The sequence below is a fragment of the Eutrigla gurnardus genome (assembly GCF_963514095.1).
Source record: "Eutrigla gurnardus genome assembly, chromosome: 11".
In the NCBI taxonomy this organism is placed as follows: Eukaryota; Metazoa; Chordata; class Actinopteri; order Perciformes; family Triglidae; genus Eutrigla; species Eutrigla gurnardus.
Window position 1 is genome coordinate 20,085,851 of NC_139925.1, and position 16,130 is coordinate 20,101,980.

A 16,130-nucleotide genomic window follows, 5' to 3' on the forward strand; every position below is an offset into this window, starting at 1 on the left:
TGATTAGAAGTGTATGATTCTAAGGTTTGATATGATAGCGGTCTGGATTTTGCCTCCCGCTAATGCTAAAAGGCTATTTCCAGTGAGGATGAAAGGATCCTGCGTGCTACCATTTGCTGTCTGTGCTGATGGTTCAAAGGCACTTTACTTTGGGGGGTGAGAGCATTTATTGGACTGGGCACTCAGTGTGTGTCTGTCAGAAAAAGGAGACACCTGCTTGAGGACAAATGTCCACGCCGACACGCAGCCGTGAAGTCGGGCTGGATTTGCTGCTGCTGCTGCTTCGCGGCCTCTCATCCACAGGAATACGGTAAACCTCCATTATTCTGCTGGGCAGTTTCTATTTCGCTCTTCTGTTATTCACATTTATTCACTAGTAAACACGGGGTTGTTGTTACGTCTCCTTTGCTCTCATTAGCTTGTGTACGTTCACATTTCAGCGCACCAAAATGTAGCCTAATATTGACCTGCGTAACGCAATACATTGGGATGAAAACATGTTTCTCATAGCCCAGACAGGTTCGTTTAAATGGACAAAAACACGATGGACTGAAAACTATTTTATTATAAGCCTCCATCACAGAAGCAAAGCCAAGGAAAGAAAAACAGTTTAAACGCTACGTCTGATTTTTCGACTTATGTATTTAATTTGAATTATTTATTTTTAAATATACGTATATTTAAATATTAAAGCTATTCATTTCAGTAGCCTAGTTGCGTTGATGCCGCTGTGGTTCTCTTGTGCAGCGATTTCGATCCAATACTAAAATAAATGTAGTTCACGATGGCAGTTCACGTGATTTTACTTTCAAATATGAGCTTCATTAATTCATTATTTACTTAATATATGTAACTTTATTATTATTATTTATATTATTATTATTATTATTATTATTGAAAGGATAAACCTCTTGAGATGAAACGAGGTGGTCCTTAACACAAATATGCAAAAAAATACAACCCAAAATATATTCACTAGTACAGAAAGCTCAGGCCTTGTCACCCCGCCAGAAGTTCAATACATTTACATATTTACATATATCCCATTTATACCAATCCATATGCATAAGCATGCATCAACACACAACCGAGGGGGGGGGGGGCAGAAAAACTAACAATAGCCTAATAATAATAATACAGTATATAATAGTTGCCGTGAGTCACATGAAAGCACAAACTTGAAAGAATTGGTTAAATTGTTTTCCCCATAGTTTGCCAATGAACATTAAATAGCCTCAGTCTTTTAATTGGACATAAATATGTATTATACAATATATAGCGAGATCCACATGCGCCTCTGAGATATTTATATTGCTTTATCCCTAAAGGGTTTCTGCTCAGGCTGTTTATGCCTGATATGTGATTCCCTAAATAAAGCCATGACGCACATTTTAGGCCTACATCTGCATTGTTGTAAGTTATAAGTCACATCATCCAAAATGTATGGGCTCTAACCCAGAATCAAAACCAAACAACTAGGAATGTGTTGTTGTAAAGACTGCATGTTGGGTCACTCTAGTGCATTATGGCCTCTTGGCCAGAGGAGCATCGGTGAACAGCAGTGTACTGAGAGAAACTGCCCAATCATATGATAACACCTGGATGTCTCAGTGTAGCATCCCACCTGCAGACACCTGCTGAGGCACTCGAGACAGGCATATGAAAACGCAACGTCAGCAATCAAACTCTATCCAGCACATTGTTGGGCAAATATTACTTTTCACAGCAGACGTGTCGGAGCAACAACAGGTCTTCAGGTCCCTTCGTGAATGTCCTATAAACCAAGTGTGGAAGTACGAACGCCAACAAACAATAGGAGCATGCAAGCTGAAGCAGCCGAATGAAATTCAGCCACCATTTTATGATTTAGACCTTTGCTTTTTCCTCCTGTGGAATGTCAAAATGTCTTCTGTGAGGGGAAACGAGTCCTCGTTATTATCATGCAGAACTAACATGCATGCTGACTATTTGGATTCAAAATCGACAACGGTGTGAACATATCGAGAAAAGCCACGATTTACATCTCAAAGCACAAAGCCTCTTCTTCCCTGTGGCCATAAAATATTTTCGTTTGTAAGGACAGCTATACTTTCTGAAGTCAGCTTGCTCATTTTACATCTATCTGTTCAACTTGAAGTCCTCTATGACGCATCTATTGTGTATTTATGAAAATGTGTTTTTAATGTGTCTCGTATGGGTGTGATACGTTTTGTTTAAATGTGCACATTGAATAGCAGGTTTTGCACAAAACATTTCTGCCTTTAGTATGGCAAAAGTCAACAATAAAGTGTTTTCCATTCTCTCGACAAGCCGTGCAAACAGAAAGGCATATAGCGAGTAAGCGATCCCTCCGGTGGCGTTCCCTCACCCCGGCTATTGTCGTCTTCTCTCTCCAGAGCCTCGTGAAGTCATGAAATGAGCTGACACGTCCACGGGCTACACAAGTTGGAGAGGAGGGCGAGGGAGAGCCCACTTTCACACCCGCACAAAGCCTTTTGTTATAGTGAAGATACCTGATTTTGGTTGGTAGACCTGCTGTCAGGTTTTCTTTCGGGGTGGCTAACTTTACAGTTGCTCTGGCCGTTCAAGGCCGGCCCTATAGGTCGTTGGTTGGCCTTTGCCATCCTTCTCTGAAACAGAATCACAACCAGCCTTTTCTGCCCAAGTGTCCGCACACACAAAACATTTGACTCTGTTTTTTTTATCTCTCACAATGTACTTAACAGAAATACAAGTAAAAGATGGTATAATATAAATGTGAAATAAGGAAAAATAAGGAATAAACATGTTCTGTAAACAAATAGTGCTAAGAAATGAATACTGATGGATATGCAGACGGGATGATTATGTAGAGTATTATGTAAAGAAGTCTCTGTAGTGTGTTGACAGTGAGTGATGATATTCCATATTAAGAATCTGTACAAATATCCCTGATGACAGCGGTGGATGTTTTGGTGTGAGAGGGTTATTGACAGCGTATGATGTGAAGTGTCTCCAACCTGCTTTTTTTCTGGATTGTATTTTAATGTTGTTCATCAGTAAATATGAAATTGTTGCAGTGTCTACTGGTCTTTCCTTGAGCATGTACAGAAGCTTTAATCATTTCTATCACATGCATCTATATTTAGCAGCACTTTGATGTAATCAGCTGCGTGTCAGAAGCCAACCTATTATATACAGTAGAAGAAGAACATCAAACGAAATAACTCTGGGCGTAAAGCGTCAATGACCCTCCTTCAGAACAACACACTAATGTGTTTCAGTGAGAAAATATCTGTTAATCTGACACATACATTTATTAAGCAATAAATGGGAAAATCCCTTAACACAACAAGGGTTTCCTTTTACAGAGCTCTTACTTCATAACGACATGATGAATATGCAACCTCACAACAACCGCTCGACTAATACGGCTACTTACCGCTGATACGTTATCGGTTCTGTCATTTCTGGTACTCGTACATTGACGATATAACATATTCCTTGATATGTTTTCATAGATCTATGTGAGTCTATAGTCTGAAGACCGTTGTAAAGTTTGTCTTCCGAACAGTAATCAGTGAGGCGTTTATGTATATGAAGAGGAAGATTGACATCAGTTAATGATGATCATGATGCAAAAAAAAAATAAAAAAAATCCATAACAGTTGAAGATATAATTAGTTCTCAAAATATTGATATAATAAGGGAATTTCAAGAGACTGGTAGTTTAATACTAGATTTTAAATTACCTCTGTAATATTTCTAAGAAGGCTAAAAATCTGTTTAATGTCTTGCACAAATCTAGAGATGTTCAACACTGTCATAAAACACAGATATCAGGGAAATGTCAGTTTAATTGAGTTTTAAAAATCACAATAATTCCTGGCTGTATTCTCTAAATGAAATTGGGGATTGTTGCTGCCGTCAATCACTAAGCCACAATGCTTCAGTAAAAAAAGATGAGATTGACATGAATATTTTCTTCTATTTGGATTCAGTCTGGGCACACAGGACGGGATGGGTGATCGCACAAGATAAAAACCCATTTAAAAGGACTCCAGAGTAAATTTTGCCCCAACTAAGCCTCCCGTAGATGTACAAAATTGGTTTTGAAGAAGGCAGCAGCCTCCTACAGTACTTGTTTGTGCTCTTTATTGGAAGAAATTTACACTGAATATCGGGGTGTGGTCTTACAAGTCGAAAATATCCAAGAGGTCTCATGACAATGAGTGCATACAAAAGCAGACCCAGTTTGGGCAGGCTCAAGGTCAAACACTAGGTTTTCCTCACTTTCCAAAGGACATGGAGAGGTGGTGTCATTGGGGATAATGTGGAGAAAGGCTTCTTATTTATACAATATTTAGATTTCTTGTTTGAACTTCCTGGGCTTAGGTCATGATGCAAAGATAGGTTTGTGTTACCTTTCTATTAATTGCAGGGCATTAACAACTAATTTACCCCATGTGAAAGACATCGTATCTTCGTTATTACTAGGCGAGTAGGTTTTGTTAGGTCATTGGCCAAAACAGTCTGTTAGAGCGTTTAAACTATTTTAATTGCCCATGTATTTACCAAATAGCAACTTTCCGTCAAAGTCTGACTTTGGCTCTATCACGTCGCCGTATTTAACGGAGAACGGCGCGGCTCTGTTGGACCATAGCCCCGCTACACCCAGAAGACTGTCGGACTACCGGGGCTACCTCCACCACGAGCCGCGACAGCAGTGTCCTCCCCCGTGGAAATGGGCTCTCCACCAGGGGAACAGTATCACCCCTGCGCCGCCATCCTGCGTCTCCTTTCCAGGGGAAGCAGTGTATCACGAGTACCAGGGCTTACCACCCTCGTCGGCGGAGACCATCTTCAACGCCGGTAAAGACCGCTTTCTTTTCGCCGCCGGCCCCCGTTTTCACGCGCAGGCGTTCGCCGGAGACCCGCGGAGTTTCCCCGGCAGATACACGGCGTTCAACCTGGACACAGAGCTCCTCTTCCCGGCAGGGCGGAACAGGGTCCTCCCGCCGGTTTTCGACCGGTTTGTCGAGTGTGCATTAGAGGATGTGAACCAGAGAGCGCAGGTCACACCTGCGAGCCAACAGCAGAAAAAGACGAATCGGGCCCAGTGGACGAGCTGTCACACCGGCGAGAGCAGCAAGGTGAGGGCGGGGTCAAAGTCACCCCGGGCTGGGAAGGAGGACGAGGAGGATGCGCCGTTATCCAGCGGCAGTGGAGGAGACTATTCCCCGGGTAAGTGCAGCTCAACACTATCACCTCAACGACAAAATCGACATCAATCGTTTAATTACTAAACTGACACCACGTCGAAACTTCTGGAACTCCCCCACGTGCGTCTGTTGGTATGCAGAGAGGGTCACGAGACATTTGGAGGCCTACTCTTAACGTAATAAACTAAGTGTTTCGATTAAAATATTAGGGGATATAGGCTATAGGCCTAGTGAGTAGCATGTATAGATCTCCCAGCAAGTAATTCCAAAATATAACTAGAAATACTTAACTATAAATATAAATACTTAATCTTGGCTAAACTGACTGAAATGTAAGAACCGGAATAGGCCCAAACAGGGCAGCCAATAATTCTAGACCTTTTGTCTTGTCTTTTGTCTAAAAAACAGTTAACTGTTTTATTTTATGTATGTGTTTATTTGTTGTATACACTGCTAATCTGTCTTTGTCCAATATATTATACTTTATTAGACCGGGTTCGTCTTTTCAAAATGAAGCTACTGGGTTACAGGACAGAATGTAACCCTTAACAACAGCAACAGCAACACAAAAGCAGGCTAATAGTACTAGTGTAGCCTACTTTTCTTGTGTACTTTCTTAGGCTACATATCTAAAATGGAAAAAGGAATGGCCCCAATACAACAATGCAATCCTTCTCAAATCAATCAGTATGCAAAGCTAATGTTGATGTTTATGAACTATTTTCCTTATATGCATATTTAAAATATATATATATGTTCTCATACATGTGATTATTTATGATACAATTTACAATAAAGTGAACTAATTTTCCAGTTTTCTCTCCATGGGCCTGCACCTCCAGCTGATAGTGTTGACTGCTGAAACAGCAAACAGTCCATGCATGTGGGCCCACAGGAGCATGCTGTGTCTGGGACTTCGCAGATCTAAAAATGCAGCCAAACAACCTAATTTGTCACAAGAACATTAATTCTAGACCCTGGCTTCACTAAAACAGTCACACAGCATGGAGGTCGTGTTAACGTCTTGAACTCACAGTTATGACTGAGACCTTGACATTCACCTGTAATTAATAGTTACACATCATTTCAGCGAAGTTAAACTCAGACGGATTCTTGTGAGTTTTATGTTTGAAGTCAGAAGTTGTTGATCATCCCTTTAGGTGGAGGTGATAGGTCTCCTCTGGATATTAATCCCCCTCTTTTTTGTCATTTTACTTATCACTTTCCCTCCCTCTCAAGCAGCGTCTTGCGTGAAGAGGAAGAAGCGCTGTCCTTACTCCAAGCAGCAGATCAGAGAGCTGGAGAGAGAGTTTCTATTCAACATTTACATCAACAAGGACAGACGCATGCAGCTCTCCAGCCTTCTACACCTGACGGATCGGTGCGTGCATGTTGCAATATTCTGCAATATATTTGTGAAATTTCTTATAGGACTGGACCCCAGTACTGATTCACTCACTCACATATGAAAGGTCTGCAAAATACGAGCTGTTGCCTGGGACGTACACAGTTACACCATGGGCAAAGAAACGTGCACCACCTGAATATCTTTGGGTTTTAATGTCACTTTGGGAACTTTTGATGGCCGTTTTTTCATTCAATCAGGAAAATAATCAGTAGATTCATTGATGATGAATTTACTGATTATTTGTTGCGTAACCAGTCAAACATTTTGGTGGTGACCACCATGCGATTATATTCACTACGAATATTCTGTCTGATGTGTTGCTTTTATTTTCAAAAAACCTTGAGCACAAAAGAATCAAATGGTTGAAACATGTTTTATCCTTTGTTGATCCAGACAGGTGAAAATCTGGTTCCAGAACAGAAGAATTAAAGAGAAGAAACTGAAACAAGAGAGACTGCTGTATCACACGGGTTATCACCTGTTGTGATGGACCGGCGACGGAGACAGAAGTAAGAGAAAGTCTTTCTTTTCCCAACTGTGCCGGCAGGCACACATTTTAACTAATAGCTATATTGATTCAACTTGAAGATATATATATAGAGATATATTGATTACTTATATTGAGATACATTTTTTTTTGCACATCATTTTGAAAATGTGTGTTTAAACAAAATAAAGTACAATCAAATATGTGCTAATTTGCATACACTTCCAGAACAAAAATCTGATAGTTCAAAATGAGTCAAAGGATTTTAAAGAGGAAATGTTGGATATCTCTTTGTATCACTCCACAAATCAGGAAACACCGTAGGCAGCCATAAATCCATTTTGGTGGATGTAGGTGCTACTGAAGCTAATTTCTGGCTGAGTCTGAGAAAATTGAATTGAGAGAAAACGGCCTTGGATTGTAAAATCAAATACATTTTGAAGACACTACAGGTGAATAGGGTAAACAAAACACAACAAATAACACAAAAAGAAAGATACACATGGAACTTCTCCAGTTGAGTACTGACATTAAGACAATTCTTATTTGGAAAACAAATGTTCTGACATTTTATTTTTTAAATATGCAAGTGAGTCATTGTCTATTACTAACTTTTGTTGAATCTAGGAGAAATCTACAGAAGCAAAAAAGCGGTAAAATAAACACCCAAATGTATGTTTTGGCTATTTTCTTTCTACTAATCTGAAAATGGACAAAATCTAGTGCAATTGATTATCAAATTGAAATGATGTTTTTCCCTGTAATGTCTAAATAGAGACATAAATAAAGGCTAAAACAGAGGAATTAATAAATCCAGTTCCTTCCTGCCATTTAGGAGAGAACTTGAAGGCTCAGGTTTAGGCCGAATGTTTTTCTAGAGCACAAACACATGCACGCAGTCAAAAAGAACCAACTTTTCTATTGGAATAATCTTCATTAAGCAGTCAGAATGCTCCTCTTGCCTTATTTCAACCTGACTCCTCTCTGAAGTCACATGGCTTATTGTGAAGGAATGAAGCCCCTCGCCTCGGGCCTTCAGGTACCGAGGACAGACGTTCTTTATCTTTGTCCTTTCAAAGAAACGAAATATAGGGAAACATGAAATACAGATGGAGCTCTTACAACCTTTCGGACATATATTTCATTGATGTATTTTTTTCTGATGTCAACAATCTAATAATATATGTACAAATTAGTTCTTTTCTATCTTTCTATCTGTACTGATGTCACGATTTTTTAATTATAAATCCTCTTGCTGTTTATGTTAATGTATTTATAATGAAAGGTGCAGTAAATAGCAAATGGCCATATACTTAAACATCTTAAAATCTCATTTAACCGACTATTTAGCATATAAATATAATCATGTTGGGAAATGCGAAGACAATCTTAATGATTTGTACTGATATTTGTGACATATTGTTAGTATTGCTTCTGTATTTAAAAGGATGCATGCATAGAAAGCAATATGAGTGCAATCGTATTGGTTTACCTCAAAGTGCTTTATGTTTAGTTAAATGTGAAAGTGACGATCGATAAGTCGTTATTTCATGTCTGTTTCCTTTTATTTCTACCAAGTGTGTGTCCTTGCATTTATTGCATCACCATGCAATTTGGATTTCAATATATCAATGTATTACATTTCAATAAATGTACACTTGAAGACAAAGTATTAAAATATTTCATACAATATCCCAATAAGAAGTGCTGTTTGTTGTTTCTTTTTAAAGGACTTTGAGGAACTTTTACCAAGGAGTGGCGAATCCTTAATTTAATGTAAAATAATTTAATTTTATGACACTGTTTCATAGTTTTAAATGCATTTTATAAAGGTTTGATGCCTCTTAGTGGTGCCACAACCCAGTCAACTCTTTTCAAATGTGTTACATAAAAAATCCTACACAAACTACACAAATATTGCCTATTTGAAATTAGTGTTGCCTGAATATTTTTACATAGTAATAAAATGAAATGAGCATCATGTGTGATCACTTCTGCATCAAAAACTAGACCCAGGAGCGTAATTAAATAGGCTGACATTTCAGTGGGATGATGCCCAAATTGTAAACACAACAGACTAAAAAGCAGATTATTCAGCAGGTAATTGCAGCCGCGGGTTACAGTAATATAAAAAGTAAGTGTCACACTATCAAGGAAAAATAAGTAACAAGTAGTAAAATAGCTTCTTTGTTGTGTATTCTCGACCCAGACTTTGAACACCACCAGAAACACGCGGTGAGTCCAAGGCTGCAGATGAACCTTGAACCGCAAAACAACCACAACACATCGCACCGTCACAACCACCGTTTCCTCAACTCAATGGCTTTTATTGGGGCAATACAGACCGTCTGCTGTCTCTCTTTGTGTCGCCCATTCACTCTGTGTGTGAGTGCGGCTGTGCAGGAGACTGTGAGTGTGTTTGTGTGTGACGTAAAAAGAAAGACAAGGAGATGAAAGGACAGACAGTGTTTGGACCTAAAGGCATTCCACTAATGACCCACAATAAACCTCAACCACTAGAGCCTCTCTTTTCTTTTTTATCACCGGCATGTTTGAAACAGATTTATTTATATTTTAGCATTGCTAAGCACTGTGTTTTAATATTATTATTTTCTTACAGTCTTAAAGAAATGGATTACGTGACAAGATTCACAGACAAGTATAAATAAGGCTTGAAGTAGAACAGTAGCATGTGTGTGCAAATAGTAAGAATGGTAGGAGTATTCAGGGTAGTAGGCAGGTATTAGTAGGAAAGTAGTAATAGTATTTGTAGCAGTAGCAGTTGCTTTTAGCAGCATTCTTGTTGGAAGGAGAAAGAGTGGCAGTAGCATATTGAGATTTGTAGCAGTAATTTAAGTGCCAACAGTCAGCGCTAACAGTAGTTGTTAGTCACAATAATAGCAGCATCGATAATGAAAATATGAATAAGAGTGAAAGGGCAATTCTTTGCTTTAACCTTCACCTCGAGCATTTATAAGCAGTATCTAAACATTAAATACATTGTAGGCTTGTGTATACATAGATAATGCATGATGATAGTAAAACACTGCTGTAATATAAAATATGTCTTCAAAGGAGAAGTTGTGGATAAATATTTTACATTAATAAGCACATAAAATGTAAACATAGACTGTTGCTTCCAACTATGACAGTGTGTCATAAACCTTTTGATTCATTGATTTATTTTTAATTTAAGTCAGGTGTCACCAGTGAACGTAATAGTAATAGTACAAGTAATAACAATAACATAACAAAGTAGTCTGAACAGAAATAGTAGTCATATATTCATAGTCAGAGTAAAATGCAATAGTATAGTGATTATTCACTAAGCGATTTACATCTCCAATCAAACTGCATTGTGGGCATTTCTGTGTGTGTGTGTGTGTGTGTGTGTGTGTGTGTGTGTGTGTATGTATGTATGTATGTATGTATATATGTATATATATACTGTATATATATATATATATATATATATATATATACGCACACACACACACACACACACACACTTACCTCCACCACCAGAGCAGTCATGATCATACTGCTATCTAGAGGCAACTACTAGAATAACATCCATCTGGCCTCAATCCTCAACGGTCTATCTGATTTAAATTATAAGTGCTGATGTTTTCCTTAATTTTATTACTGAGAGCAGTTGACAAAGCTTACAGCTTATTTAATAATAATAAATAAAAAATGATGCATCGTGTATGATACAGTTTGGCCTCCTGTAGAGCGCTTGTTTTAACTCATCCAGCCAGCAGATGGCGCTAAAGCTACAGAAGAGACAGCGATCAAGGTCTATGTTAGCAGGATGGCAGAAAATTAGCAAAACATTTCGTTTGTGTCCTGAAACCACGCCCCCATCGTCTTAGTCATCCTCTTCTCCAGCCAATGGAATTTCAGTTCATCGCTCAACTACGGACCACTGCTGGAGCAAAATATGTTTCTTTGAATTGCAAAGTTTAATCTAGATGGATAATATGTACTTTTCGAGTTGATTTGAATAAAAGATTGATACATGTGTGTACCAAATGTCAATTATTCATAAGAAAGGAAAACGGCCATGTTTTCACCTTTATGATGGTGTATTTTTCAGTTTATTTGTCTTAATCCTCCAGTTTTAATGGGGAAAATAAATAATGAAATTGATCTAAATTAGTGGACGACTGCAGGGGTAAACAACAAAACATAAACAATAACTAACTAACTAACTATATATATATAGGCTATGTAAGTATGTAGTGCCATCTTCAACAGAGATTGTTTACCCAATTTTCCAAGAAATACACGTTTGTTTCCGTTTTAAGATCCAGATCAGGGAAATTACTTGTCCAGACAAAGAAAAGCCCAAACCCACTTGTGTGATTCTGTGATTCTGACTCCCGGTACACTCTGAGGCAACAGAGGGGTTGTTGTCACTAATTATAAGCTTTCATTTTGCATTAAGAAAGTGGTTTGGCAGAAGCACCCACGAAACACACACACACACACACACACACACACACACACACACACACACACTCACTTGCAACACACACACACACACACACACACGCACACTCACTTGCAACACACACACACACACACGCACACACACGCACACACACTTCAAACAAGCTTGTAAACGGCTCCCTGCTACTTTTTATTCTGCTTGTAAAACGCTGTTTCAAGTGCAGAGATTTAAAAAGCGTGTGCCTATGTGCTACTTTCAGGCCCATCTGGCTGACAGGCAAGAAGGTCTATTATCACATTTCTGAGCACAAAAGAATGATTAGATTTATTCCCTGTACTGGGTAAATACAGTCTAACCATGTGATCCACGGTATAACCAATGGGCAGCCGAGAAGAAGGTAAGGGCAGGAAAAAAAATACTACCATTTTAGGGGAGGATGTAAGCCACTATACCAGCCCATCTAACGTTTTACAGTCGCACTTAAGTATCTTTTTATTTGAAATAATAAAATAAACATGTCGCTAACGAATTATTATTCCATGATGGGGCTGCAGACTGAGGAGCCGTACGGTGCACATTTCATCCCGGGAGGCTTGCAGGGTTCGCCGGCCGTCTGCACTAAGCCAGCCCGGAGAGCGGAGGAGGAGGAGGGGACCCCCGGTTCACACATTCCGGATTTTTCGCATTTTTCCAACAAACAAACGAGCTTGAACGGCTTCTCTCCCTGGGCAAACACTCCCTCTTCGCCCTCTTCTCCGCAGCTGCAGTCCACCCCCGGCGCCTCCATCCCCGGCCTTTTTCATCCACATCACCTCCTGAGCCACCACCACCCGTACTACGGTCCGCAGACGCAGAGCCACACCGAACACCTCGCGTCCGCGGTCGCGTCCGATAGCAGGTTCGTCCGCTGCTGGGAGGGGGCGACCCCCGCCTCCGACACCTCGCTGTCACACGCCTCGGCCACTTTCCCCGGATGTGTCGCCGCTCAGGGTGACCTCTCCGATCCGAGCACGAGGTTCGAGGCGGTCAAACCCGAGTGTTCGCCGCCGTCGCACGACAGCCCCGGGGATTCCAGCTTCGCCAGCACGACCGAGGTGGTCCTTGAGCGGCTCGGGACCGCGGAGGAGCTGGGACGGAAGCCGGAGCCCAAAAAAGAGGACGAGGAGAGAAAAACAAAGCCACCAATTGACCCGGGTAAAGACAGATATAGGCTACCAAACTCAGGAATGTTTATTAGCATTTAAGAAGTGGGAACACACAGGTGTGTGTGTGTGTGTGATTGTGTGTGTGTGTGTGTGTGTGTGTGTGTGTGTGTGTGTGTGTGTATGTGTGAGAGAGTGTGCGTGTGTATGTTGTTGTCAGTGTGTGTGTGTGTGTGTGTGTGGTTGTGTGTGTGTGACAGAGAGGGAGAACGTGGCCCAAGTAAGTAAGTGTGTGTGACTTTTATAGCCCTATAAATGTCTTGTAAACGGTAAAATATAAAACTTTATTGTCCATTAAAATAATGAAGGTGCTATTGCTGTTATTTAACAATTTGTCACTAAAGAGAAAACGCAGGTAGGCTTGCTCTGCGTTTCTCTGCTCGGATGTGCATCAAGTGAACTGATGACTTATTCCATTTTTAATAACGCTCGAAGCTTACTCTGTACCCCCCCCCCCCCCCCCCAAAAATGCCTGTGAACTGTTAATGTATATTATATTGTATACGCATGTCGATGCAAAACGACCACAATAATATAAAGGCCCCTTACTGTTTGTAGCTTGCACACCTCACGACGCAGCATGCCTCAAACAACAAATACCCTTCATAATAATTGTTAGTTTTCTAACTTTAGATCCATTAAATTATTTTTAAGCTATTGAATTAAAATAAATTAAAATGTCGGAGGAACAAGAAAAATGCATGACAAAACAATGGGTATAATTATTATTATTATTATTATTATTATTATTATTATTATTAATAATAATAATAATAATAATAATATAAATGATTTACAATATAATAATATATGTATTACAGTTTTTCTTGGCTGTACATTTTTGTTCACTGGCATCACATTGTAACCTTCTGTAAATTAAGACTATGGTTAAAATGTGTGCAATTTAATACATTGCTATGAACTTGCTTGTCAGAAATTAGGTTTGAAACATTTGAAATAGCCAGGTTTCACCTTAGAGTTCTACTTGTTAGTAAATATAGTTTCTTTAAGGAGATCTGTGCCAAAGCAAAGTGACCAAAGGCTTCCTCCCTGTTGTGAGTGTGTGACTGCCAACTCAAAGCTAAAATACTTGTTGCTCAGCGTCTGGCTGTTATTTCACAGCACTCTCTGGCCGCTTTACTTTACTTTTTAAGTGGCCAGTGAAGCATTTCAGAGGAGCTAAAGGTCCAACTATCCCTCCCCAACTGCAGTTTAATAATTCTAAATATGAGGCTTGGTTTGGCTTTTTACCAACGGCGCCTGCACTCACACAGAGATTTACACTTAATTGGGTACTCAGCTCTAGTTATTGCTGCTTGCTGCCCTCCCCAAAAACATGTTCTTCTTGAAAGGTATACAGCCACACCACATCATTTTACATAATGTCATATTAGGTTAAATTATTTACATCAAGGAAGGGTAATGTGAAGACATAAACAACCATGATGGTAATGCAAATGTTTTAGTGAGCATTATTTAAAAAAAGAAAAGAAAATAATTGAACACCATCTTTATTTATGGAGCTGTGTTTTGAGCATGTGTTTCTTTTCCTAATCAGCCAAAACTTGCATGCTCATAAAATGTGTTCCTGAGAATATTTTTTCCCAATTTTTTATGTCAGTCTTTGAACTCACTTGCAACACACACACACACACACACACACACACACCACACACACACATAAGCAGCTGGTGTGCAGTGAAAGTAAACTTCTATGCCACCCTCTGTCTTCTTCTGCAGAAAACCCAGCAGCCAGTTGGATCTACGCCAAGTCCACCAGGAAGAAACGGTGTCCGTACACCAAACACCAGACCCTGGAGCTGGAGAAGGAATTTCTCTACAACATGTACCTGACGAGGGACCGGCGCCTGGAGGTGGCGGGACTCTTAAATTTGACAGAGAGACAGGTCAAAATCTGGTTCCAGAACAGACGGATGAAGATGAAGAAGCTGATGATCAGGGAGAGGAGGAGTTTGAATGACTGATGGATTCGGAGACGAGGCTGCGGCTGTTTTTTTTTTTTTTTTTTTTTTTTTTTCAGAATATGTGAGAAGTGGTGAGATTACAGCCGATAAAAGAAACGCAGTGCACCAAGATGCCCAACATCTTGAACATCAGCTGGCACAAGCAGCTGTTACTAAGCAACGGATTGCGAAGCTAACATGGCTGCCTTGGAAAACTGCAGTGGTGGAATTCTGCAGGGGAGACCAGGATGTTGTGACACTTTTACAAAAATATAAATATATTCCTCAAAATGAAACAGTTCAAATTTACTGAAAAATCCAAAAATTGAAAACAAAAAACAAAAAACAAAAACAAAACACAAAACATAGTTGATATCAAAGACTTTGCTCATTTAAAAACATCTGTTTTTGTTAAGGCTGTATATCTCACAGGTCCAAAAGTGAAACTACTTGACACATACTTGACTTCACATAAATTGTCTGCGCTTTCTGCCAAAATGCGAATTGCGTTTTATGATTTAATGTGAAAACTATTGTCCTCATAAAAGCTGCTTTCACTGTGCCAGATGTGACTGCATCGCGTCTGTTATGGCCTGAAAGAGTCACACGGTGTGAGATTAAAATCATTCCCGAAAAGAAATCTAAACAAACAGAAGCCTGACACTCAATCATAATCACAGACGAGCTGCCAGAAAAAAGACAAGCCGCTGAAACAAAATCAGAGACATGTAGTGGTAAACGGTGTCAACAGAAATTGAATCATTTAATTGATCCCTTTATTAGCTTTCATTAAAAGGTCGAGGCTGTTAATAGTCTTGCTTTAAAACATCAATTTGAAATGATTTGCATGGTCCAGTGTTATTTAAAACACCATTAACCTCACAAAAAAAATGTGTCAGCGCTTCACACAAGCAAGACATGGGAAATAGCTCTTTTCACATGAGAAATATATGAAAATAACAGAAAGCTATCATATGAATTCATCATATGGGAACATTGAGAAAAGTGCACGCCCCTATGTGTGAAAATCATTACATGTGAAATGTGTTTTTCCTCATTAACTCAGCTGGTGAAATGTGTGTCGCCGCTGTCAGAGGACTTGTCACAGTAGAAACAACTTTTTTAAACTGAAACATATGACATCATAGCGTAAAAAGTAACCACTTTAACCATTTTTATGTTCTTTCTGCTGGATGGCTGTACCAAACCAAACAATACTCAGCCATTCCGGCTGCAGAGCCAACAGCATTCAAAAGGCCTCTTGTCAGCGGTGCAACGTAATGAGGTACATTTACTCAAGTACTGTGCTGAAGTACCATTTTGAGGCACTTGTACTTTACTTGAGTACCACTATAGTATCACTATAGATGAATCTACCCAGCAGTATGTAAAGTAAGTATACCTTTACCAGC

General features: G+C 39.6%; 2 protein-coding genes across 2 annotated transcripts; both read left to right on the forward strand.

Moving 5' to 3' along the window:
• Window positions 1-4,544: 4,544 nt before the first annotated feature.
• Window positions 4,545-7,096, forward strand: LOC311020726 (homeobox protein Hox-D11b-like; the record flags this gene model as incomplete). The annotated part of the gene is made up of 3 exons (XM_084020932.1): window positions 4,545-5,223; window positions 6,444-6,582; window positions 7,003-7,096. The coding sequence occupies 3 exons, from the start codon at window positions 4,545-4,547 to the stop codon at window positions 7,094-7,096; spliced, it is 912 nt and encodes a 303-aa protein (XP_083877058.1).
• Window positions 7,097-12,067: 4,971 nt separating this feature from the next.
• LOC311021450 (homeobox protein Hox-D9b-like) lies at window positions 12,068-15,610 on the forward strand (the record flags this gene model as incomplete). Its single annotated transcript, XM_084022024.1, has 2 exons — window positions 12,068-12,746; window positions 14,495-15,610. 2 exons carry the CDS (start codon window positions 12,068-12,070, stop codon window positions 14,737-14,739), a joined length of 924 nt encoding a protein of 307 aa, XP_083878150.1. The 3' UTR covers window positions 14,740-15,610.
• Between the last annotated feature and the right edge of the window lie 520 nt (window positions 15,611-16,130).